Source organism: Sarcophilus harrisii, chromosome 1 (assembly GCF_902635505.1).
Source record: "Sarcophilus harrisii chromosome 1, mSarHar1.11, whole genome shotgun sequence".
Lineage (NCBI taxonomy): Eukaryota > Metazoa > Chordata > Mammalia > Dasyuromorphia > Dasyuridae > Sarcophilus > Sarcophilus harrisii.
In genome coordinates, this window is record NC_045426.1 from 19,301,000 (window position 1) to 19,327,953 (window position 26,954).

General features: G+C 39.7%; 1 protein-coding gene across 3 annotated transcripts in view; it reads left to right on the plus strand.

Moving 5' to 3' along the window:
- PXK (PX domain containing serine/threonine kinase like) overlaps positions 1 to 26,657 on the plus strand; it is a 100,419-nt gene extending 73,762 nt beyond the window's left edge. For 2 of the 3 annotated variants that reach the window (XM_031953312.1, XM_031953316.1), the window contains exon 18: positions 13,728 to 13,774. In XM_031953312.1, coding sequence (XP_031809172.1) covers positions 13,728 to 13,759 — 32 coding nt within the window. In that variant the 3' untranslated portion in view covers positions 13,760 to 13,774. Of the gene's footprint in view, positions 1 to 13,727; positions 13,775 to 22,619; positions 22,756 to 26,381 lie in introns of those variants that run through there. The other variant, XM_031953308.1, reaches the window with a different exon arrangement.
- The last annotated feature ends 297 nt before the right edge of the window (positions 26,658 to 26,954 follow it).

The following is a 26,954-nucleotide window of genomic DNA, read 5'->3' on the forward strand; positions in this document are numbered from 1 at the left end:
CCACACCAGCACGCTCTTCTTTGTTACATTACACAAACGGCAGAAAATCGCAGAAATGTGGCTGAGACTGTGCCGTTTCCTCGTTCTGTCGGTCAAGGTCCACCCTGTTACTTATTTTCCTTTTTTAAAGCATCCTGCATCAAAATGCACTTCAGTCATGTCAGCTGTAAGTAAATAACCAAGGCCTCCTAGATCCTCCCAGCCGCGCCTTGCTTCCGCCTTGCGAAGGATGTGCGGCTGGCTCCCCCCAAGTTTGCAAGCAAGGACACATGGGCCGTATCCCTCCGCCTAAGGGGAGAGATCCGAATCAGTGTGCGATCTCAGTCCTGTAGCCCGTCCAAGGAGGGGTAACAGCAAGGAGGTGACAAGGTTGTCTTCAGGACCAGAACTCGGGGACTACAGGGCTTGTCCAAGCTCAGAGACCCCCTGATGGGAAACAATTCTGGGAACTTGCTGTGTCTGAGATCTTTCAGAGGGTGAGCACAAAGGATTGTTGTTATGTCAAGCTCCTAATATCTTGACATTTCCCCCCTTTTGGTCAGTAAAGGAAAAGCAGATATGTTATGAATTGGCCCAAGACAGGATGTTGCACGGAGTTAGTTCCTTGAGAGAACCTCATGGGGAAGTGTGTTCCAGGTATCATTGTTTGCCTGCAAGCAGGAAGGGCGGGAGAGAGTGCATCAAGAATGGAGAGGGAGAAAATGCCAACACATGTTTGAATCAGGGACTTGGTGGTAGGTCACATAATAAAAAGAAAGAGGGAGAAAAACAAACCAAACCAAAACTAGAATAGTCTACTCTGCCCTTGTCCAGAATCTTGGGACAGCTTTCTCATTTGGGTGTCAGCTACTTCTGGGTCAGTTGCTAAACTACTGAATGATGTAACCGGTGTTTACACGATTAAAAAAAATCAGAGGTGATTGGACACAAAAATTCAAATTGCCCTAAAAATTACAAAGCCTTTTAGAGACCAATGGTTAGACTGACAGGAACAAACTTTCCAAGACTCATTCAACTGCCTCATATGTGCTACCAGTACTAACCAATGCAGACAGAAACTAAGCCTTTTCACTATCTTGGAGCCTTGCACAGGAATCTCCGGAAGCGGATCACGTTTGCCCGCTGCGGCAGACAGTGGGGTCTTGGTCCCTTCTACAAGCTGGAGTTCTGGACTTGGGAGTGTGGTCTCTGAGAAGCTCACAGAGCGAGTCCATAAGATATAATTACAAAAGGGAATGGCCAGTCCCCAGACACTTTCTGACTAGGGCTGAGTTAAACGCTGCCTGTTACCAGCCCCGGGTCCCAAAGCCCACGTGGCCCAGGTACGGAAGGAGCAAAGGCTAAGGATGGGGGCTCCCGTGGGAGTTGGACTGCAAGCAGATAGTATTACAGGGGCCAGTTCGGCATTCCCCCCAGAGAGGTGAGCCTTCTCTACTTTATTGTCTGTTGGTAGACCAGATGGCCGATGAGGAGCTGGGGAAAGTAATCTGACCAGTAAGCCAGGAAATGAAGCCAGAGGACTCTGGTTCCAGAGCCCCGGAGGTGCCCAGCTCTTGAGGGGATAGGAGTTAGATTGAGCCAGACAGGGCACAGGATGCAGCTGGTACTGCCCAAACCCCATCACACTTGAGAGCGTGGCTTTGGACATAACCTGCACAGAAAAACTAGAGCCAGGAAAGAGCAGATTTGACCGGCCCCAAAGGCCTACAGCCTCACTAAGAAATGAGAAATGTGACTCATTGTTTGCAAAGAGAAGTACTGTCAACTTGTGCCCGGGTCATAGCAAATACAGAAACTTGCCAACGTTTAGCCTTCATCTGCATTGATTTTCTGTTTCTGGAGGAAGAGAGGAGAGACATAAACTGTCTTCCGTGGGTGACTGACTATTTCCAAAAGCAAGCCTGGGCCTACCCAACCAGGAACCAAAAGTCTCCGACTGGAGTTGAAGTATTGCAGGGAAAGCCTTTCTCAGTGAATGGACTTCTAGCCAAGATCCATTTGGGCCCAAACAGGGACTTTGAAAGGACTCTGCTGAAACAGGTGTTCGTTTTGGCTGGCTTCCAGAAGGATTGAATTGCACCTCACCCCCCTCAGCCTCAGCCTTTCTGAACATGTGTCACTGTACACAGGTACAACCTGGCCAGGGAGGATGTCTCAGGTTCTGTATCATAGATCGGGCAAGAGCTGCCACCATTTGGCATCTGCTGTCCCGCCTGGCCCTTCCCAGAATAAGTTCCTTGCCCTGCTGCTAGCCCAGTTTGTGACATCCCCTCCTCATACCTCTCCCCTCTTACCAATCAGGGGTGGGAGCTTAGAGTACCCTTACTCCTCCCAAAGTGCCTTCCTATCCATAGGATAGAAACGGGACTCAGCTTATTCCACCCAGCATCCTGCCTGCTTTCAGTTCCATGGGCCAGGGTGTCCTCATACCACCCACTCTCCGTCTGCTTTGGGATGTTCTCTCCCCCATTAGACTGTAAATTCTTTGAGGACACAGACTGTCTTTCTTTTTATTAATTGTATCCATAAACCCAGCAGGTGATTAATAAATACTTATTGATTGGACTGGGCTTTTGTTTCTGTGGTCTGAGAGTGGAGAGACTACAGGTATTCATGCTAGTATACCTCTTGTCTGATTAAGTTTCCTCTCAGAAGAACATTTACAGAAAGAGACAAATGAAAGGATACCTGAATTCCTTGTCAAGGTCCTGAACAAAGAAGAAAGTGGGACTTTCCTGAACAAATCAACTCAATTAGGTGCCTTAGTGGATAAAGCCACACTTAAAGTTAGAAAGACCCGAGTTCAAATCCTCCATGAAATATTCTCTAGTCCCTTGGGCAAGTCCCTTAATATTTCTTTGCCTATTTCCTCATCTGTAAAATGGAGATAATAGCAATTATCTAAAAGGGTTGTTGTGAAGATTAAATAAGTTAATACAGGTAAAATGCCGAACCAACCTCAAAAGCACTGTATAAATTATTACTGTAAACAATTTATTGAAGCTCTTGAGAAAAAGAAAAATAAGTTACAGGAGGAAATAAAACTATACCAGAGGGAGATTTCAACTTTCCACTCTCAGAACTAGGTAAATCTAACAATAACAACAACAAAGCTCCCCTCCCCCCCCCAAAAAAAAAAAAAAACAAGAAAGAAGGTGAATAGAATTTTAGAAAAGTTTGATATGATAGACTTCTGGAGAATACTGAATGGGAATAGAAAAAAATATACCTTTTGTTCAGTGATATATGGTACCCCCAACAAAAAAAAAACAAAACTTCACAACAAAATTCAGAAAAGTAGAACTATTAAATACATCCTTTTTAGATCATAATGGAATAAAAATTATATTCAATAAAGAGCATGGAAAGATAGATTAAAAATGAATTGGAAACTAAATAATGTAATCCTAAAGAATAAGTGGGTCAGAGTTGATTGTTGTTCTTTGTTCTTGAAATAGGACCAAAATTACACCATGATGTTACAGTCAAGTTATAGTGTGTCTGACTATGGCTGCCAGACCAATATGAGCTCGGAATTCTCTGTCACAGGTCAGACACAGATAGTGTCTATGAACATTTGGGATGGCTTTTCTAACTTTGCCCATCTTGCCTTTCTTCTGGGCTAATTCAGTTTGGCTTTTCTCCCAGAACACAGCACTTTCTCTGATGAGGGCAATCCATAATGGGTGCTTCTGCGCCAGTGTCTCCCGTGTCATACAATCAATTCTAAAATTCTTGAGAGATACCGGGAGAGTGTCCTTGTATCATTTTTCCTGACCACTTTGTAAGCCCTGTATGAGTTCTTCATGAAATAGTCTTTATGGCAACCTGATATTCAGCATTCAATGGAATTGGAACGCTTGGCAGTTTAACTCCAGAAAGGAGTTCAGTGTCGGGTTCCTTATCCTGCCAGGTGATCTTCCGAATCTTTCTAAGACTATTCAAATGGAAGCAAATTTCCTGGACTGCCCTTGGTAGACTGCCCAGGTTTCACAGGTAAACAATTATGGGACAATGTACCTTCTCTGTGTGTGTGTGTGTATGTGTTTGTCAGCAGCAAAACCAAACACAATCATTTATTTTTGCACTATATTGTTATCAGAACCTGAGTTTCTTTCTTTTTTTTTTTTCTTTTTTGCTGAGACAATTGGAGTTAAGTGACTTGCCCAGGGTCACACAGCTATGAAGTGTTAAGTGTCTGAGACCAGATTTGAACTCAGGTCCTCCTGAATTCAGGGCCAATGCTCTATCCACTGCGGCATCTAGCTGCCCCAGAACCTGAGTTTCTTATTACATGGTAAATATTTATATATCATAATGGAAAAAGCAGTAAAGATACTCATTCTGTGAAGCTTGCATAGCAGTTCAATGGGCAATTCCCATATACTTGAGCAATGCTATGTATATTACCCAATAACCTCTGTGTACCTTCCTCCCCCTCCCTAGAAAAATCACAAAATAAAAACTAAATTCAATAAATAATCATCCTACACTCCTAGAAAAAATGAAGGGGGGTGGGGGTGACTTTGATGGTCTTTAAGTCCCTACCAGATTGTACTAAATCTAAGTACAAAACACTATTTCTTTGCCTATTTCCTCATCTGTAAAATGGAGATAATAGCAATTATCTAAAAGGGTTGTTGTGAAGATTAAATAAGTTAATACAGGTAAAATGCCTAGGACAAGGCAGAAATAATGGCAGTATCCTGTCTTCAGAGAGTTTATATTCTATTGGGGAAAGAAGGATACCACATGCATGCAGGTAAGCCAATAACAGTAATTTGAGGAGGGACAGAGTGTACAAGAGGCACCTGAGCTGACTCCTGCAGGAAATCAGGATTCAGAAAAATGGAGCGGAGGAATGGGTGTATTCTTCATAACTAATGCATGGAACACTAGGCCAGTCTTCTTTGTCTGGACCCTAGAAGGGGATTGGTATGAAATAAAACCAAAAATGCAAAGGGAAATTGGGGAGCTGATTGTGGGTGGTTGTGAATGTCAGGACAACAGATTTATTGTTTATCTTAGGAGACAATAAGGAGCTATTGAAGATTTTATTTTATTATTATTATTATTTTTTTTAGCAATGACATGGTCAGACCTATATTTTAGGAACATCAATTGGGAAACCGTAGGGAAAGTGAGCTGAAAGAAAACAAGCCAGTTAGATAAACTTACCCTAGACCAGAAAAAAGTTAATAAAGGCCTGAACCAAGATAGTGGACTCATGCACAGAAAAAAAGAATGCAAAAGATGTTATAGAAGTAGAATAAACAGACCTAGCCTGTTGAGGGAAAAGGAAGATTCTAGACTGACTCAAACACTATGAATTTGAGCGACTGGGAAAATAGTGATGTTTGATTGAGCCTCAGTAATTACAGACCACAAAGGGGAAGCGCATTAGGAATGAACCTATCCAAGCATTCACTTTTCATGGTACAGAATTAGTATAGAGTGTGCAGCTCATTCCAGGGTTTGTTTGAGGGAATCATTTTAAAATAAAATATTGACTTTTATGAGAAGTATATTTATTCCTCTTAAAAAGAAGAGCCCAACAATTTCAACTGCCATTTTCTTTCCCTGGACAGAAAGGAATTAATGTAGGAAGCTAAAACATGAATTTCCACATTCTAATGGGTAACAAGAAGTGGCTTTTATAAACTCAATGTAACATCCAGAAATATACTCCACTAAATGCCTTCATCAAGCTGTTACAGATGCTAAGCCTTTTTTCTCCTTCTATATTCTGATATTGCCAAACTTTTTTTGGAATATTCCATGGAAAGTGGCAGGTTTTCTAGCACTTAAAACAATTATACTAAAGCAGAATCCCAAAAGATTTAAATATCTCATATACAATCTATATTTAGTAGGGCTTTTTTCATTGCTCTCGTATATCAGGTGACTGAGGAGTTAATATAACTCTTTTTACAGTTTTTCCACGAGGCCTAAGAATATCTGCTGTTGATGCTTCAAACAGGAGTTAGGCTGAAAGCAGAATATAGAAGAAAATTAAAGGCACTTTCAGGTGTCATGTTATAAAGCAGTGATTACCAAAAACTATTTGGTACTAGTTAGAGAATTTAAATAGCAAAACAGATCCAAGAAATAGACTACAAAAGACTCAGAAGCAAACTGGTTGAAGAGTACCCCATCCAACAAGAATGACTGAAAATACTAGAAAGCAGTTTGACAAAACTAAGTTTATACTAGCATTTATGCCATACATTACATCAATAAAGTTCATATCATTAAAAAAAAACCAATCAGGAGGAAAATAGTTGACAGTATCTTTCATAATTATGGCTCAGGGAAGAATTCTTAACCAATTAAATGACAGAGATCACCAAAAAAAAAAAAATAATAAAATAAAATAAAGATAAATAAATAAATAAATAAAGGAGGTAGTTTCAATTACATGACATTCTAAGACTTTTTCATTAACTCAATACAAGTCAGATAAGAATAGAAATTGTCTATTGGGGGAAAAAATCTTTACAATAAATATCTCTGCTATGGGTTTGAGATCAAAGACATACAGAGAACTCACAAAAATTTATGAAACCAAGAGCCAGTCCCCAATGGGTAAGTAGTCATGGTATAGGAACAAAGTTCTTGAAAATGAATTGCCAACTATTTACAACTTTATGGGAAAAATGCACTAAATTACTCTATAAGAGAAATAAAAATTAAAACTACTAGATGGCTCGGTGGATTGAGTGCTAAACCTAGAATCATGAAGACTTGATTTCAAATTTAACTTTAGCATTTACTAGTTTAGTGACTTTGGGCAAATCAACCTCAATATGCCTCAATTTTGTTAAAGGCATGTAAAATGGATGATTTTGATTATATTGAATTAAAAGGAGTTTGAACAAACAAAATCAATGCAGCCAATATTAGAAGGAAAGCAGAAGGCTGGCAAATAATTTTTACAACATTTTCAAATATAGAGAGAACTGAGTCAAATTTATAAAATAAAAGTCATTCCCCAATTGATAAATGGTCAACACATATGAACAATCAATCAGTTTTCAGGTGAAGCAATCCAAATTATTTATAGTCATATGAAAAGTGCTTTAAATCACTATTGGTTAGAGAAGTACAAATTGAAACAACTCTGAGGTACTACTTCTCACCCATCATATCGGCTAATATGACAGAAAAGGAAAATGATAAATGTTGGAGAAGATGTGGGAAAATTGGGATACTAAAGCATTATTGGTGAAGTTGTGAACTGACCGCCCATTCTGGACAGCCATTTGGAACTGTGCCCAAAGGGCAATCAAACTGTGCGTATCATTTAATCCAGCATTACCACTGTTAGGCTGTATCCCAAAGAGATTTTTTTAAAAAAAGGGTCCTATTTATACAAAAATATGTGTAGTGGCTCTTAATGGTTGTGATGGAATATTATTGTTCTATAAGAAATGATGAGCAGGCACATTTCAGAAAAGACCTACATAAGCTGATGCAAAGTAAAGTAAATAGAAACCAGGAGACCATTGTTCACAGTAACAACTGTATGATACAGTGATCAACTATGAATGAATTAGATTCTCCAAAATATAATAACCCAAGACAATTCCAAAGATGTCACGATGAAAACTACTATCCACATCCAGAGAAAGAATTGATGGAGTCTAAGTGCAGATTAAAGGCTAGTATTTTTCACTGTAATTTTTTCATGTTTTTTTTCTTTTGGTCCATTTCTATTTTCACAACATGTCTAATATGGAAATATGTTTTGCACGACTTTATATATATAACCTATTCATTTGAAAGTTTAAAAAGCCTTTATATGTAATTGGGGGAAAATGAAATAATATTTTAATTTATTCAAATTAAGGATTTCAATTAACTGGAAAAAATGTTATCTTTAAAATGGGGGTAATAATGGCATTTACTTCCCAGAGTTATTGTGAGAATAGTCAATAATTGTCAATAAATGTTTATTAAACACCTACTATGTTCCAGATACTGTGTTAAGTGCTGGGGTTACAAATGAAAAAGAAAGGCAGTTCCTGCTGTCTAGGAGCTTACAATAATAGGGGAAGATTGTTGTTATTTTCAGTCCAGTGACATCAAGGGGTCATCTCTTAATTCATGTGTAAATTGAATTTAAGTGAGACAGAGATGCACAAAAAATCATCAGCATCACTTTCAGTTCCAGAGTCACCAAGTCCAAGGGCGAGATAAAGGTCAGGGCAAGTGACCATGTTCTGTGATGCACAAGTCAGGTCCAAAATGAGGGCTGCCAGGTGGGAAATGAGGAGACACCTAAGAGGCAGCCAGTCCTGTACCATCTCCTTCAGAGAAGGGGTCTGCCTGGGGAAGACCCTCAGGGTTTCTGGCCAAAAACAGAGATGATTGCTCTTTACATTTACTCCGAGTCACTCAGGTCTCAATCAGACCAACTGGGGCTTGAGTTGGGACTATTGTTGGCTGATCCTTGAGAGTCCAAGTGCTTTGGGTTAAGGGTGTGGTTCTTGTAAAAGTTTATCCAAAAGAGTTTTTAAGAGCATCTGTAGGTGAGGATATGATACTCCTTGTGGACAGAAGGAGGGCAAGAAAGGAGAGAGTGGAAGGAGGAAAGAAGGGAAGAAAGGAGAGGGGAGGGAAAGAAAGAATGAGGGAGGAAGAGAGGAAAGGAGGGAAAGAGAAAAGAAAGGGAGGGAAGAAGAAAGGGAGAAGAAAAGGGTGGGAAGGAGAAAAGGAGGGGAGAGGAGAGGGAAGGAGAAAAAAAGGAAGGAAGGAAATAAAAGAAGAAGAAAGGAAGAAGAAAAGGGTGGAAAGGAGAAAAGGAGGGGAGGGATGTAGAAAAGAAGAAAGGAAGGAAGAAAGGGGAGGAAAGAGGGAGGGAAGGAGGAAGAGAAGGAAGGAGAAAAGAAGAAAGGAAGGAAGGAAGAAAAGCAGGAAGGGAGAGAGGGTATTGGATTCCCAAATGACCAGTTTCAGTTGGATCTGCAGTGAGTCACCTCTACCCGCAAAAGTTGTTTGTCCTTCCTCCTTGAAAAGGACTATGACATCATGAGGTGATGCCATGACATCCAAGTGCATCTGGGGCCATCTCCTTTTGTCCATATCTCTCTCTCTGGCCACTGGACCCAGAGGGCTCTGGAGGGAAGCAGCTGATCTTGCACGACCCTGCCCCACGTAAATCCAATTCACTTGGAGGTCATAGCAATCACCTCCCTGATGTCATGGCCCTCTAGAAGGAAGGACACACAACAACTACAAAAAATAGAAGGAATATATGGCTCCACTTTTCAATCCAAAGGGCAGAAGATACTGATGAAGTATGAGTGACAGAAGTAATTGCATCTTGCAAAATGATGGGATTTTCCATTGATGAGGATGTGGAGATGTCAAAGAAGTCCAAAATGAGAGCAGAGGAAAGGAGGATAAAATGAGACCATATTTGTAAAGTGTTGTAGAAATACTAGATACTATTAATATTATATTTAATTTATACTTTAACAAATTTAACATGTATTGGTTGACCTGCCATCTGGGCGAGGGGATGGGGGGAAGGAGGGGAAAAACTGGAACAAAAAGTTTGGCAATTGTCAATACTGTAAAATTACCCATGCATACAACTTGTAAATAAAAAGCTATAATAATTTTTTTAAAAAAAAGAACTACTAGATATTGTTTTTTTATTTTTAAAAATATAATTCTGAGGTTCTAGCCCATTCTTAGGGCTGTGGAGGTCTTGGCGACCCCGCTATGTGCAGTCAGAAATCTGAATTACGTCAAGCCCCTGCAAGTCTGTCCATGGCTCACGCCATCTTTGCTGTATTTCTTTTGGTTACTACCTGCCTTACACTCTGCTCCATGGTGCCTCTTCTCTCATCCCGCATTATCCCGCTATTCTTTCTCCTTCTTCCACTTAGATAACTCTTTTAGGGTGCTAAACTCCTCCATAGATTTAGCCTGCCAGCTGAAGGTCTACTACCTCATGGAGTATTTCCTCTGGGAGTTCCACTAGGGAACTTGTCTTTTCCATCATTAATTGTTAAAACCCCTTTCCATGCTAACTATGCTCTCCCGACTATTCCATATTTATTATTCCTAGCATCTATTGTATCTCTTCATTTTGTGCTTAACATTTTCTTCTAAATAAACCTACCTTTTGTCAAAGAGAATGGCCATTGTGAATTCTTCACGTAACCACTTTTATCAGTCTCATTATTAGGTGCTGAAATTGCTCTCCTAAAATACATTATTTGGTGCTGGAACCAGAAATGGCTGTCCTAAGTCACGTCATTTGTTGCCTACAACTACATCAGGGGAAAGTATGAAGATTATTTGGTCTCTTTGTATCCCCAGCTCTTAGCACAGTGGATGTAATGATCTGTTGACTGGGCTTTTTTCTCTTTCTTTTAAATTCTTTGTTTCAGAGGATAAGCTTTCTGGGTAGGAAAGGGAAAGAAATATTTGTTGATGAATGTGCTGTAAAAATAAGAGCCACCAATATGAAAAATTAATTTAAAAAGAGTAAAAACAACAAAAAATAAAATGAAAGAAAGGCTGAAGAAAATCCAGGATACAAATTATGTTGTAAATAAATTTTTTGGAGAGCTATTTGGAACTATGCTCAAAAAAACTATCGAACTGTGCATACCCTTTGGTTCAGCAGTGTTTCTACTGAGCTTATATCCCAAAGAGATCTTAAAGGATGGAAAGGGACCTCCTGTATGTGCAAAAATGTTTGTGGCAGCCCTTTTTGTAGTGGCAAGGAACTGGAAAATGAATGAATGCCCATCAGTTGGAGAATGGTTGGGTATATTGTGGTATATGAATGTTATGGAATATTATTGTTCGGTAAGAAATGACCAGCAGGATGAATACAGAGAGTCTTGGAGAGACTGACAGGAACTGATGCTGAGTGAAATGAACAGGATCAGGAGATCATCATATACATCAACAATGATACTGTATGAGGATGTGTTCTGATGGAAGTGGCCCTCTTCAACAGTGAGATAATTCAGACCATAATCCTGTGATGAAGAGTTATCTTACCCAGAGAGAGACTGTGGGAACTGAGTGTGGACCACAACATAACATTCTCACTCTTTTTGCTGTTGTTTGCTTGCATTTTGTTTTCTTTCTCATTTTTTTCCCTTTTTGATCTAACTTTTTTGTGTAGCAAGATTATTGTATAAATATGTATACATATATTGGATTTAACATATAGTTTAACATGTTTAACATATATTAGATTACTTACCATCTAGGGGAGGGAGGGAAGGAGGGGAAAATCTGGAACACAAGCTTTTGCAAGGGTCAATGTTGAAAAATTATCCTTGCATATGTTTTGAAAATAAAAAGCTTTAATAAAAAATACATTTTTATTTTTCCTAAGGAGAGTTATGCATAGAGATAACATCCTATTATCAAATAAATCATATCTTGCCTAGAGTGGAAAACCTTTACAAAAACAACCATTTTGCCAAGCTATTTAGAGATGGGCAGTATCTAAAAAGTAGAAGATTGATTTTGTTCTCTTGAGTTCTTAATCATGTCTCAAATCTTTTCTTAGTTTTTTTTTTTTTTTTTTTTTTTTTTGGTTTGGGAGGGTCTATCAATCAACTAGATTATTTCCACTGCTGCATGGCCAGGATTCAATTTTTCAGTGATTAAGGATGCAGATGTTGGGTAGCTGTCTGGAATAGTCTCTTAATTAACTTAAAAAAAAAAAAAGGCAAATGACAAATTAGATTATAACCAAGTTTGAAGACTAGGGGGCTCTCTATTCATGTCAATAGCAGCATCAAGTGGAGAAATAATTGTCTCAATGTAAGAAAGACATTCCTACCTCCTGGGATTTTCCAAATGTTTCAGTACTTATGTTCTTTGGCCTTTGCCACATTTTTTGTGGGTTGCAAAATCAGACTTGAAAGCACGAATCTTGGCATTTCAGTGTTGAAGCCAAAAGGGAAAGCTTGGTATTCCACTTGAACTGTGAATTTTAAATACAAGGATAAGATAAAAGAAGGAATTTGAAAACATTTGCCATCTCAAGCACACCTTAATGCTCATTAGAAAATTTTCATAATAAAGAAAATCATGGTTCCCTCCCCTTAAACAACTTTGTATTTATTTTGTATATATTTTCTTATGTTTATGCAAAATTCATGTATTTTATATATATATGTGTGTATATATAATGTATATATATATATATATATATATATATATATATATATATATATATATATATATATATGATTATACATGACTCCTCCAATAGAGCATAAGCTCCTTGAAGGTAGCAGCTCTTTCACTTTTTTTAATATAATTAGTACTTAGCACAGTGTCTGGAACATATTAGGTGCTTAATAAATGCTTGGTGATTGATTGAGTCTCCTCTGTATTTTGGTGTTGGGAGATGGGCTGCCCATTCTTTAATCTGGGGGCAAACAGAGTATCAACATTCTAAGGAGCTTCCACTTTTCCACTTGATTGTGACCACAGACGGCCATGCTCTCCCCACAGTCAGAATTGGCCCGGGGGGAACGAGATTTGATCGATATACTGTCAGTAATGACTTACACACAAGAAGGGCGGGAGACATCATCGGGGGACCCGGGACTGGGAAGAGCACTTGGCACGTTGTCATTACTCATTGTGTTTGGCCAAGAAGTCCAGGTGCCTTATAATTGTCTCATTCGATCCTCACAAAGTGATGGGAATGGATCAGGAATGGAGCAAGAGTGTGGGATAACAGATAAGGCAGTCTGAGCCCCAGAGTGGTACCCATGGGATGGTACAAGAGATGGAAAATCCTCCAGCCCTGGTGGGAAAAAGGGAAGGGAATGCGCATTTATTAAGCAACTCCTGTGTGCCAGGCACTGTACCAAGTGCTTTACAAATAGGGTCTCATCCGATGCTCTCAGAAAACCCTGGGAGACAAGGGCTATTATTATTTTCTCCATTTTTTCAGTGGAGGAAACAGAGGCAGACGGGGGGGGGGGGGGGGTAGGTGGGTAAGTGCCCTGTTCAGAGCCATATTGCTACTAGCAGCAGGCAAAGCGAACTACTCAAACCCCGTGTTCCACGAGCTCACTTTTGCCTCCAGGAGCAAATACAAAGTTCTCTGTTTGGAAGCTGTTACAGCCTGACCCTTCCTAACTTGACACCTCCCTCTGCACCGTGTACCCTGGTGTTCCTGGCAGCCGCCTCCTTGCTGCTGGCTGGCACCAGACGTTCCGTTTCCATGCCTTCCCCCTGGCCGGCCGCCATGCTCGGGGCACTCACCCCTCCCCTGCAAGCAGCCCCGGCCTTCTGGAAGACTCCCCTCAAAGCCCACCTTCTGCCGGAGCCTTTCCCGTTCCTGCGCCCCCCACTGCTAGGGCCCTCCCAGCTCAGATTGCCTTCCCTCCTCACTCCCTTGTACCCGTGGTCTTCCCCATGAAAATGGGAGCTCCCGGAGAACAGAGGCTGGTTCTGTCTTTCTCTACACCACCAGCACTTGGCATGTTGTCATAACTCATTTGTGGACGGCCAAGAAGTCCAAGTGCTTTATAAATATCTCATTCCTTCCTCATAAAAACCCTGGGAAGCAATTTTTCAATTGAGGAAACTTTTTACAGGGAAGTGGAAGAACTTGCTCAAAGTCATATAGATATATATTTTTATAAAGTCATTTTTAAAATGTATTTTTTATTTTTTAAAATGTAAAAATATATTCTATATAACATATATTTATATTTTAAAATTAGTCACAGGGAGGATTGGAATCCTGCTCCTCTGATTTCTTTAAGATTGTCATGTAAACGTCAGCTACTGGTATCATGGAAGATTTCCAGGATGACCTGCAAGGACGGTTAAGTAATGATGGCAATGAGGTCACAGATGAATAGAACTTCAAGAGGATGTCCGACTTGACTTCTTATAATTATGATATCATTTTGTATATGTCTTTGTTGTGTCACTTGCTTGAATCCATGGTCTCTGTTATAAAGGGTCTCAATTTTTCTTTTTTTGGCTAAATATAGGGTTTATTCCATCCATCTGGACAGAGTTATTTTCAAGTTCTGTCTTCTCCTTAGACTGTAAGCTCCTTGAGGGCCTTTTTGTCTTTAGCCAAAAGCCTGGCTCATAACAGGGACTTAATGAATGCTTGTTGACTTGACTTTATTGATCACATCCAAGCTGGGGTGGTACATATGTACCAAAAGGATGCAAGGAGGCAGTTGCTGGTCCACTGTTCCTCAGTGGTCAGTTCTGCTCTCAAAGGGGCGTAGAATGGGAGGCGATTCTAAGAAAATTAGTGTTGCCAGAACTAAAAACTCCCCCTCAGTTACAAGTTTTATATAGAGGTGGGCAAAGGGAGTGAACCCCTTTACAAATTCACCTTCCTAGGGTAAACTGATCCCAGATCATATCAAACGTACCAATTACGAGCAGGCTGCATAGGCTATAGAGAGGGATCTACAGCCATTGTGTCATAGTCTTGTCAGTCATTCTGGATATCTCTGTTATCCTTTATCCCCTCTTCACTCTGGGGAAAAGGCCCAATTAGGTCGGATCGCTTCATTCAACTCCTTCATTTGATATCAGCAGGCCTGGGGACAGGGGCCATTTTTGGGTACATGACACTGGTTTTTACACAAAGTAGCCTCTTCCATATACAGACAGACCATCTCACTAATGTATGATTAATGTGTATTTAATTCTTGACCAAATTCAGAAGAAAGGCAAGAGAAAATATGCTAGAAATAAAGCTGGGGAATTATTATCTTGGGTACGTCCCCAGAAGGATTCCTACCAGCCCCATGAGTTCAGAGATAATGTCTAGGCTAGACAGAGCAAAATGCTAAGAGATCACCAGAAAACCGTCAAGGGATTTTCTAGGCTAGCCCTTTCCTATCACACACAGGAACACTGAATTTTTAAAGAGATGAAGTAATTTGTCCACATAGGAAAATCTGGATTCGAACTCAGGTCTTTGGCCTCCAAATCTCACATTGATTGCTTGCACTACAGCATCCTTCAATTTTACCTAATTAGGAATATATGCTATCTCTGTATCACTTTGCTCAAGTCTAACATAATTGTTTTAAAATTACAAAGGCTTTTTGCAAAAAGAAGTAGGAATAGAAATTTGAGAAATAAAATAATTTAAATCCCAGCTTTTTATTTGTGCAAAATATATCAAGGAAGGACTGGCTTGCAGGATGGCAGCTGACCAAAGGTAAGTAAATTTTAAGCCTTTCTTTGCTAGAGAAAAAGGGATTGATATACTTTACATGGAAAAGAAATTGAGGGTTAAGAATGATGTCAGTGCCTGGAGACTAAGTCTCCCGGATGTTTTCCTGTTCGCAGACGATCTTGCTTTCCTATGATCAAATTAGCTGTTTATTAGAAAACCAGCAAACATCTCACAGGACACAGATCAATCGTGACCAAGCCCGTCTTGTACTCTGCACATGGGCAAAGCTTGAGCCCCAATGGAAATAAATACAAAAATGCTAATGTAATAATAACGGCACCTATTAGGTCTCTGGCTTCCTAGACAAATCATGGTGGTTCCAGTTTAGTAATGTAATGCTATTTACATTATATAGACTGAAAAAATACATACAAGATGCCACAAGCTAGAAATCAACTGACTTCTCCTCCTTGATGGCTATTTTCTATTTCTATTTGCAATTAAGGGGGAAATTCACTGGGAGCAGCAAATGTTCTAGTTTTGTTTTTGCATCTCCAGTGTCTGGTATATAGCAGATGCTTAATACGCTTTTTTTTTTAAACAAATAAATGAATCCATTTTTCAACAAAGTTGATTGTAATGCTCATATCCATAAAAATAAATCCGCATGTATTTACTGAGCCCAACAATGTCTTCAGTCCTGTCTGTAGCACGAGTCCACGAGAGTTGATCATTTATTATTGAACACATGTATGTGAATGAGAATGTGTGAATGCTCTTTTTCTATTGACTTCCATTATATAGTTGGAGAGTTATTCTCATTGAAAAAAAAATCCTTATCCCAAACTCTACCCAAATCAAACATGGGTAAGGAGTCATAACATTAACCAGCCCAGGGCCTTGTGGACAATGACAATGTGCCAGCAGATTCTACCTTTCTTAGAAATCCATTTTCCTATTGTGGGAAACTCACTGTGAGAACAGGGAATTAACCCATATAGAGAGTTAACCCATATGCTACAGAAGCTATTATTAATATTGCAATGCTGAATTTACCATCTATTGAATAAGAGCTCCTAATATTTATTTTAACTTCAAAGACATTTGCCTGTGTCATATGGTAGAATTTGCATTATTTTAACCTCCTCTCAGATCCTGCTCTTTCAAATGTGATCTATTCAGAGCCTGGGGATAAAATGGAGATTCAGCAATCATATTTCCCTTGAAAAAAGGAATGATTCAGCAACGTGCCTGTTGCGAGGGCTAATTTTTATTGCTGTATGAAAATGGACCTTGAAATGAAAATGGGAATCCCAAGGGCTTCTGGATGCAAGTTGAAGGTGAGCCAACCTCTCAGCTTCAAATGAGGACCTGAGCCTGAGCTCTGTCCAGCTTATTCCCATCCAAGCTGTTAACCATCCCCAAGGATAACTATACCAAAGACAAGGCTTGCTCTACCTTCACAAACTGGATTTAGACTTTCAATATTGGTAGAAAGAGATTCTGTAGCCCAGTTTGCTTTTACAAAAGAATCCTCACTCGTTTACAGACTTGTTTTTTTTTTTTTTTCCTTTTCAGTATTTGTGAAACCTGATCTAGCTTCTTTCTATCCCTGGAGGATAGCAAAGTGGGTCAGATGTTTTAACAGAAGTCAGCAGTGCTAAATCCACAAATTAATGCATCTCCTGTCTGTGCCACATTAAACCTGATAAGACAGTTGGGAAAGGGGGTTGCAAGTCAACACCCTTAATTGCCTGGAAACCAAAGCTTCTCTTGCAATTTTGAGTTCAGTGACAATTGGCTGCCAAAGAAGGATTTTTATTTAGCAATTTTCTATCAATCGTGCTTATTTAGTCTGTTTCGGAAAATCACTTCTCTAGGTCTTCGACTTGGTTTTAATAATAAGTAACAATAATAATAATTTGTCAGTCATCATAATAGTTGGCAGGTATACAAAGCTCTCGGGCTTGCAAAATGCTTTTTAGCTTATGTCTTCCCATTAGGATGTTAAATCACTTGAAGGAAGGAACCATCTTTCTTTTGTATTCCCAGAATTTATTATATTAACATATAATATGAATTATGTTTCTATATTTTATTATATTTATTGTGATTATATTCCCAGCATAATGTTGGGCAACCAAGCAGCAAGTACCCGTTAAGTGCCTACTATGTGCCAAGCACTGAGACTACAAAAACAATGAGTGAAATCATTCCTATGTCCCTTCAAGCGTACATTTAAATGAGGGAGAAGCTTGTACATACATGTGTATGTATAGAATAAATGCTGTTTTGTTGTTGTTTAGTTGTTTTGCAGTTGTGTCTGACTCCTTGTGATCCTTTCTTGGCAAAGGTAATGGAGTGGTTTGCCATTTCCTTCTCCAGTCCATTTGACAGGTGGGGAAACTGAGGCAAACAAGATAAAGTGACTTCTCCAGAGTCACATAAGTGTCTGAGGCCAGATTTGAACCCTGCAAGATGAGCCAGTGCTCTACGAACCATGGTGCTACTTGAAGGCCCTGCAGAATAAATAGAAGGGATTTAAAAGGCTAATATAGGGCAATTTCAGATTCAGGAGTCTGGGAAGGAGGTGAGATGGAGGTGAGAGTCAGAAGAGATCCCACGGACAAGCCGGTGCTTGAATTTCATTTAAAAGAAATTGAGGGGTTCTAGGAAGTTGAGAGGAGGAAGATGTGCATCCCAAGTATGGGGGAATGCCGGGGCCGAGGCCCTCAGAAAGGAGATGCAGCGTCACTTGTGTGAGGAACAGAGTTTAGACCGGTGTGACTGGATGAAAGAAAGTATAAGGGAAGCAACAGCCAATAAATCTGGAAAGGTAGGTTGGAGTCAGACTGTGCAGACTTTAAATTGACAAGCCTGCCTCAGTTTCCTCATCTGTGAAATGGGGATAATGGTTGTACTTATGTCCTGTAGCTGTTGAGAAGATCATAGCATAGCACATAGTAAGTGCTGTATTAATATCACTCATCTTATTGTTGTTTTATTGTGATTATTATCCTTGAGGCAATAGACATCTCCTGGAGCTGATTGAATAGAGGAGTGGGATGGGCAATTCATGCTTAAGAAAGATCTCCTTGGCATAAGTGTCTGGGATGGTCTGGAGTTTGAGAGACCAACTGGGAGGCCATCGCAGTAATTTAGGTGTGAGATTTCTAAGGAAATAACTAAAGGGATAGAGGCAAAGGGTTTGATAGGAACAATTTTTCAGGATAAGAAAGGCGAGATTTGGTAGCTGACTACATCTCCCTCCCCTCAAGTTTCCAGGGATAACACTAAGGGCTTGTGGCTTTTTACAATATTACTGACAATCTCGTGTGTTCTTGATTAATTCCAGGCCATGTTCTCCTTCCCACACATATTCCATCCTTATGGAGAAATGGGTTCCAATTTTAAATGATTGGCATAAAATGGACCCAGTGTTCTAAAGAGTTATGTTTTGGCCCTGGGAGAGCCTCCTCCATCCTCAGATGTTCCCTTCTTAGTATGGTATCGCAGACATCGGATGAGTCATTCCTGCGTCAGCATAGATGGCTTCTTGCTGGACTGGTTATTGGAGACTCCTCATGGAACTTAGCTGCTGAAAGGTGCAAAGATAGGGAAACTCTAGATCAGTGGTTCTCAAACTTTTGTTTTCAGTGTCTTTATCCTATTAAAATTATTGAGGATTTCTCCAAAGCGTTTTTGTTTATCTGGATTATATTTATAGACATTTACCATATTGGAAATAAAAACTATTTTTGAATTTGTAGACCTTTTAATAGGGTTTCAGAGATCCCCAGGATTCTCTAGACCATACTTTGAGAACCACTGCTCTAGATGGTCAATTAAAGATCTGAGCTGACTGTGATTCCAATCATGAACTTCGTTTTTTTATTATATATTACAAGACATGCATGGGTAATTTTTCAGCATTGACAATTGCCAAACCTTTTGTTCCAATTTTCCTCTCCTTCCCTCCCACCCCCTCCCCCAGATGCCAGGTTGACCAATACATGTTAAATATGTTAAAGTATGTAATTATGAGCTTCTTAGGGCAAGATTCAGAATGAAATTGAAAGAAGCAAGAAAAAATCATCAGACGGAATAGATGTGACCTAAATAGTATCCTTTATGGGATGATGAATACATTTTAGGGATTGGATCTGTTAGAAAGAGAGCCTGAAGAACTCTGGACAGAAGTCTGTTATATTGTGTAGGAGGGAGCAACAAAAAGCATGTTAAAGAAAGAAGAGCAAGAAAGTGAAATGGAAAAATAGCGAAAGACTTGGACTTAGAAAGGAAGATGTTATTTACTTTCAGAGAAACAGACCACACACAAGCATAATATGGTCTTACACAGTTACATAAGAATATATATGTATAGGTATGTTTACGCATATATGTAAACATGTCATATATATATATATGTATATCTATAGATATCTATTTATCCATGTTTAATTATAGCCTTCTTGAGGGAGAGTGTGGGGAGAAAAAGAAAAAAAAGAATAAATTAAAAAGCATGCAACAGAAAACAAAATAAAACTGATAAGGAAGCAAAGATGGACATCCCTGAACACAAGATAGAGTATTTATTATATAAGCTTTCATGAAATGGAAACTTATCGTCTTATATTTTGAATCCTTTCTTATGTTCTACTGTGCATGTGGTGATGTTTTTTGTTAATTTTACTATTTTTGTATTTAAGTTTAAAATAATTTTTTAAAAAAAGAAAGCAAAATAGTTGTCTGAAGAGGCTTTACAAATAGCTGAGGAAAGAAGGAAAGTAAAAGGAAAGGGACAAAAGGAAAGATATACCCAACTGAATGCAGAATTCCTGAGAAAAACAAGGAGAGAGAAGGTTTTCTTAAATGAAATTGAAGAAAAGAACAGAATGAGACAGACAAGAAATCTCTTCAAAAAAATTAGAGCTATCAAGGGAAGGTTTCATATAGAAATGGATATGATGAAAAACAAAAATGGTATGGACTTAATGGAAGTAGAAGAGATTAAGACGAGGTGGCAATCATTTATAGAAGTATACAAGAAAGATCCTACTATCATTGATAATCATAAGACCCTGATGCTGGGAAAGTTGGAAGGAAAAGGAGAAGAGGATGGCAGAAGATGAGATGGTTAGAGTCATGGAAGCAAGGAAGGTGAGTGTGAACAGACTTTGGGAGAAGATGAAGGACAGAAGGGGCTGGCATATTATGGTCCGTGAGATCCCAAAGAGATGGATACAACTCAACAGCATTTTTAGCAATACCAACAAAACTGGAACGACCCAAGACTCCATGTACAACTCCAATTGCGAGATCTCAGAGATTCTTCTGCTCACAAAATCTTCTTGGCAAAGGCACAGTGATGGGAAGTAGGAGGCTGTGTAAGGGAAATGACTGGCAGGTCTGATTGGAACAGAGAGTGCAGTGGGAAACAAGACTGGAAAGGTAACGGGAGCCAGAGCGCGGAGGGATGGAATTCCTTCCCAGTTCTAATTCTCCCCTCATTTGTATCAGTCTCTAATCTTTCTAGCAGACAACTCTTCCAGTAATAATGTTACCAGATCTGAGCGATACACTTAGTCCAAGGATCTGCTCAAGGACTTTGCTCAAGGCTTATGTTATTTTTTTCTTATTTTCATTCTGTCTCCGAGTTTGTGTAATATGTCCGCTTTGTATAAATGCGTAGAAAACATCAACAGGCATTTTGGGCAGATAAGAAGTACTTAACAAATACTTGCAGATTCAGTGATCTTGTTCACTTTTTTGGTGATCTAATGAACATTCACCAGTTTCCTACCTCTGGACATGAAAGAGAGACCCAGAGGACAGGAGGCATATATATATATATATTTTTTTTTTGATTTGGTCAATATGGAAATTTTGTTTTGCTTGACTATGTATATTTCTTATAAGGGTTTCTTTTTTCCTTTTTTTTTTTTTTTTTTTTTTTTATAAGTGGCTTGACTAGGAATAGGAGGAAGAGAAAATTGACATGTGTTAATTGGAAAAATTAATAAAAACCAAATAAATTCCCATAGCTAGACATTTTTAGACTTTCTGTTTCCAGTGTAGCTGGGAAAATGGACCAACTTTGTATTCTTACTGTAAGACCATTAAACTAGACTAGAAGATTATTCAATTCAAGCATTTATTACAATTTTTAATAATTATTTTTAAAACTTTGAGTTCTAACTTCTCTCTCTTTCTTCCTCTCTAACCCCATGAAAAGGCCAGCAGTTCAGTATAGGTTGTACAAGTGTAGTCATGCAAAACATTTCCATAATAGTCATGTTGTGAAAGAAAACAGACTCCTTCTTTCCTTTCCCCCCAAAAAACTCTCAAGAAAAATAAAGTTTAAAAAATTTATTCCAGCAAGACCACCATTGGTCTGGCTCTGTGCTACTGACAATTTTTACCAAGGATTTGGATAAAGGCAAAGATGCCACAGTTGTCAGATTTGTAGATGATACAAACTGGGAGAGAGGGCTCGTACCCTGGAAGTTAGGATCCAAAAAGATCTCGACAGCCTAGAAAATTTAGCCATATCGAATAAGATGAAATTCAATAATGGCTTAAAAAATCAATTTCACAAGCACAAGATGGGAGAAAGCATAGCTTCGTTCGAACGAGATCTGGGGGAGTTTGTGTACAGCATAAAAATATTATATGACCGCCAGAACTAATGTAGGTTTAATCCTCATCAAAAGAGCAAGAGTTTCCCTGAATGTGGAGCTCCCTGGGTCAGAGATGTTGAGCTGAAAGGGACCTTAAGGGTCATATAACCCCAACACCTTCATTTTGCAGATGGAACCTACAGTACGGGCTTAAGTGAGTTGCCAAAGATCACACGAGGAATAAGTAATAGAGACAGGATTTGAACCTTGGCCCTTTACAACTCATTAGGTGATAATTTTGCTATATTTTATCTTGTTCAGACAATGTCTGCAGTATGATGTTTGGTGCTTGGAGCTGTTATTTAGGAAAGTAGAGGGCTGACTCTGGAGCCAGGAATACTTAGGTTTGACCCCTGCCTTTGACACCCACGAGCCAGGTGACCACAGGCAAGTTGGAGGTTCTGGATCACCATCTGTCAAGCTTGATGCTGAGGAAATGCTTGATTGGTTCCATGATGCACTGGACGGTGCCTGAGCTCCTCTCCAAGGACGAGATGCTGCTGTTCTTTGCAAGGCACCGGGCTGGGTACTGGGGAGATAAAGCTAAAACTTGGATTCCTCAGACTCCTTCAACTCTTGCTTACATTTCTCCCTGCCTATCATTTCAAGAGACTCACTCAAAGCTACTTTAAACATAAATAAAACTTGTCATAGTTCCTGCTAGTCTGGATTTTAACTACAGCAGTGACCCCCTAAGGAATATAAATAAAGTTATTTGTGGTGAGCTCCCTGTAAGTAAAAGAGGCTTTCTGAATTGAGTTTTAATTTAATTTTCGTAGGTTCACGATGGAAGGGACCTCAGGAGCCACCCAATCTATCTCATGTAAGGAGGAGGGTCAATCGAATCAATCGATCAACTACTTGGCCCTGACTTAAAATCAGTGATGAGATATTGTGCCCTGAGATCTTCATCAGGTGAGAGCTAACAATCAGAGCATGAACCAGATGTGGGAAGGAAATCTGGGGTTTTGTGACTCAGTCTATCAACCATGGACTTTAGACTAAAGTATGGAAATTCCTTGATGAATTTAGAAGTCTTTGAAAGCTGTTAGGTGAATTGAAATGATGCTGCACAGCAAGTTTCATTCAGATTGGTTGAGAGACTTGGTCCCCTTCTTTAGGGTTTGTACAAAACCAAGTTTGGAATCTGCCATTTAGTGATAGAAGCTGCTAGCCAAGGTGATGAGAGACTGAGGATCCCCTGTCTTGGGCTTGATCCTGATCTCTTCCCATCATCCCCTTGACCAGAGAGACACCTTGGAACTAGAGAGAGCCGGAGGATCTAGTACTTTCCACGAGTATCCTGGGCCTCCTAATGCCAGCAGTTTCACCACAATATTGGACGCAGTCCCAAGAACAGACTAGACACAGAAGAAAGGCAGTTTTTAGACTCTACAAGGACCCCAGCAGAACATCTACGGCCTGCAGAGGGGGACCCTACAAGCCCACCCTGCAAGGAAAAGAGAAGGATCTTTAGCTACCAAGAGCTGAGCCCCCTCTCCCCTGGAATAGCTATTGGTAGGACATGATGTCATACACTTCTGAGATGGTTTTTTCCTCCTTACTAAATGGTCTCTTAAAAACTAATGCTTGACTTACTAATTGGAAACAATCATGGAAAGCAAAATGCTGGTGATGGATCATGACCCCTCTCAGGCGACCTCTTGAATCCTTAGTGGAAATAAAGTACAATCAGTACTGTAAGGTCTCTATGCCATTAAGTGCTACAAAGAGTCCAGAAGATATCAAATGGATAATATTGGATAATCCTGGGGAACTTCCAGGAGTTACAAGTTACCCCTTTCTGAACACTAATTGTCTGGCTGAATCATTGTTATAAACTGGGAATCACATGTGAAAAGACATTGAAGGGGGCTGGTGAACCATAGCAATAGAATGATGCTCCTACCAGGGGTCCTCAAACTACACCCGAGAGCCAGATGCGGGAGCTGAGGACATTATCCCCCTCCCCCAGGGCTATGAAGTTTCTTTATTTAAAGGCCCACAAAACAAAGTTTTTGTTTTTACTATAGTCCGGCCCTCCAACAGTCTGAGGGACAGTGAACTGGCCCCCTATTTAAAAAGATTGAGGACCCCTGTACTCCTCAGGGGCACCTCTAGAGCCTTGAGAAGGTCCATGTTGCCAAGCATACCAGAGGGACCTTTCTGCCCCTTTAGGAGAGATGGGACAGCAGCTCCAGAGACTAGCTGTGCTATGTGTAAATGAGCAAACCAAGACCCTCAGAGGTTTGATGTCTTCCCAAAGATCATATGTCTTTGCCCTTTGTTCAGAGAGGACCAATGATATCAAGGGATGATATCTTGACTTTTGTGAATTGTATTTAAGCAAGGTTGAGTTGTACAAAGTCATCAATCGTACCCACTCTTCAAGAATCATCGAAGTCTAGCGGCAAGAAAGAAGTCAAGATGGCTGATGATGGCCCATGACTCAATGGATGACCTTGGTTCTTCAAGGTCTGACAATAGCTCCTGCTTCAGAGACCTTTGTGGCCGTTGAACGGAATTGTTCTCATCTGCTCATTCTGCCAGGGAGTTTTCACATGCTTGGGGCAGACACCCCCCTAACTCACTGATGGGCTTAAGGATCAGAGGGTACCTCCAACTCTGTTTGGACTGTTTGCCCAGATATTTTACTGGGGTGTGTCTGCTGCACATGTTGCAGCTTCTTGGAGCCCCAGGTGAGCCTGAATGCTAGGCGGACACCAGAGGTGGATGGACAGCTCTGAAAAATGCTCCCATCAGATATGCTGGTCCTCCCTGAACACCCCAAACACTCCAAAGGTCATGTAGGGAGTCTGTGACAGAGTCTTGTTTGGAACCCTCCTCCTCTCTCACCTGCTGCACTACTTTAGGATTTCCCACCAACCCCAGAAAGCTCTTTATTGGGATAACTTCATTGTCCTATAAGATCTCATCAACCTTGCAACTCCATCTCTCACCACCCTCAGAATCTCAGACTTCCAGAGTGGAACTAGGAGTTCCCAACATCCATTTAAACAGAGAACTCAGTTGAGACATTTCCTCCAATCTCTCGTGACTGCATTGCCTGGAGACTTCTCTGACTGACTTCCCACCCTGCCTTCCCCATCAGATACCTTTCCTCTCCACCCTGTTTTTCAACTTCCTTTTGGAGGTTGTCTTCCTCATTAGACTGTAAGCTCCTTCAAGGAAGGAACTGTTTTTCTTTTGCCTTTTTTTTTTTCTTTTTTGTTTGTTTATTTTTGCTGAGGCAATTGGGGTTAAGTGGCTTGCCCAGGGTCACACAGATGGGAAGTGTTAAGTATCTGAGGCCAGTGGACTCCGGTCCTCCTGACTTCAGGGCTGTATCTTTCTTTTTCTTATTTGTACCCCAAGGGGTTAGTATATAGTTGTTGTTGTTTTCTGAGGCAATTGGGGTTAAGTGACTTGCTCAGGGTCACACAGCCAGGAAGTGTTAAGTGTAATCAGATTTGATTTGATCAAATTGATCATATTTGAACTCAGGCCTTCCTAACTGCAGGGCTGGTGCTCTATACACTGCGCCACCTAGCTGCCCCTATAATTGGTTTTTAATAACATTTTTAATGAATTCAATGAGTTGAACCCAAGTTTCTGATTACAAATCCAGTGCATTTATGCTTTTCAAAAGTATAATTTTTCTCTTCTTTAGCTTTATTCAAAATCTCATTAATTGTTTTTGGTGTTCATTAAATGACTTTGCCTTTCTAGTCTTACCTCCAAATGGTTGAATAAATTTTGGTATATGAATGTTATGGAATATTACCGTTCTGTAAGAAATGACCAACAGGAGGATTTCAGAAAGGCCTGGAGAGACTTACACGAACTGATGCTGAGTGAAACGAGCAGGACCAGGAGATCATTATATACTTCAACAACAATACTATATGATGACCAGTTCTGATGGACCTGGCCATCCTCAGCAACGAGATCAACCAAATCATTTCCAATGGAGCAGTAATGAACTGAACCAGCTACGCCCAGAGAAAGAACTCTGGGAGATGACTAAAAACCATTACATTGAATTCCCAATCCCTATATTTATGCCCACCTGCATTTTGGATTTCCTTCACAAGCTAATTGTACAATATTTCAGAGTCTGATTCTTTTTGTACAGCAAAATAACGTTTTGGTCACGTATACTTATTGTGTATCTAAGTTATATTTTAATATATTTAACATCTACTGGTCATCCTGCCATCTAGGGGAGGGGGTGGGGGGTAAGAGGTGAAAAATTGGAACAAGAGGTTTGGCAATTGTTAATGCTGTAAAGTTACTCATACATATAACCTGTAAATAAAAGGCTATTAAAAAAAAAAAAGTCTTACCTCCAACCATTGTTTTCCTGCCATCAATCAATCAGTCAATAAATATTTATTAAACAACTAATATGTACCAAAATGATGCTGGATGCTAGAATGCAAATATAAAATTAAGACAGTCTCTGCTTTCAAGGGACTTGTATTCTATTTCCAGCATATTTACTGTTATCTCAAATTTGTTTCCTGCCATCTTGTTTTTAGGTCATTCCAACCATGGATTGTGCTCTCCTTTCTCATCAGCTTTCAAAAACTGGCCTAAATTCCATTTCTTCCACAAAATCATCCCTGACTACATCAAACAGAAGTGATCTCTCCCTCCTCAAAAATCTTGTAATAATTATCATTATAAAAGCTTAGCATCTGTGTCTGGTAGGCAAGGTAAGAAAATTGTATCCTCTGGGGCTATTGTCCCCTGGAGTCTTCGTATCTGACTGTGACATGGTTCATTTATAATGAATAAACACCCTGAGACTTCGGAAGTGAAATTTGTGGGCATTAAAAATATATGCTTTTCTCAAAAGTAGTTTTTAACATGTCTCTTTTTGTCCTTTATTGCTTGTTGTGTCCTGGCAGGCTGCTTGCCTTACCTGCCCCCAGTATGAGATCTGATTGTTCATAGAATTCATTTGACATTGAATCATACTGCTTTGTGACATAATGAAGGAAAGGATAGCTGTTATTTCCCAGGTAGGAAGAGATTTCTTTCTTTTTTTTTTTCTTCTTCATATTTAAAACTTTAAAAAGCTAACACTAACTCAATTTGAGTGTTTTAGA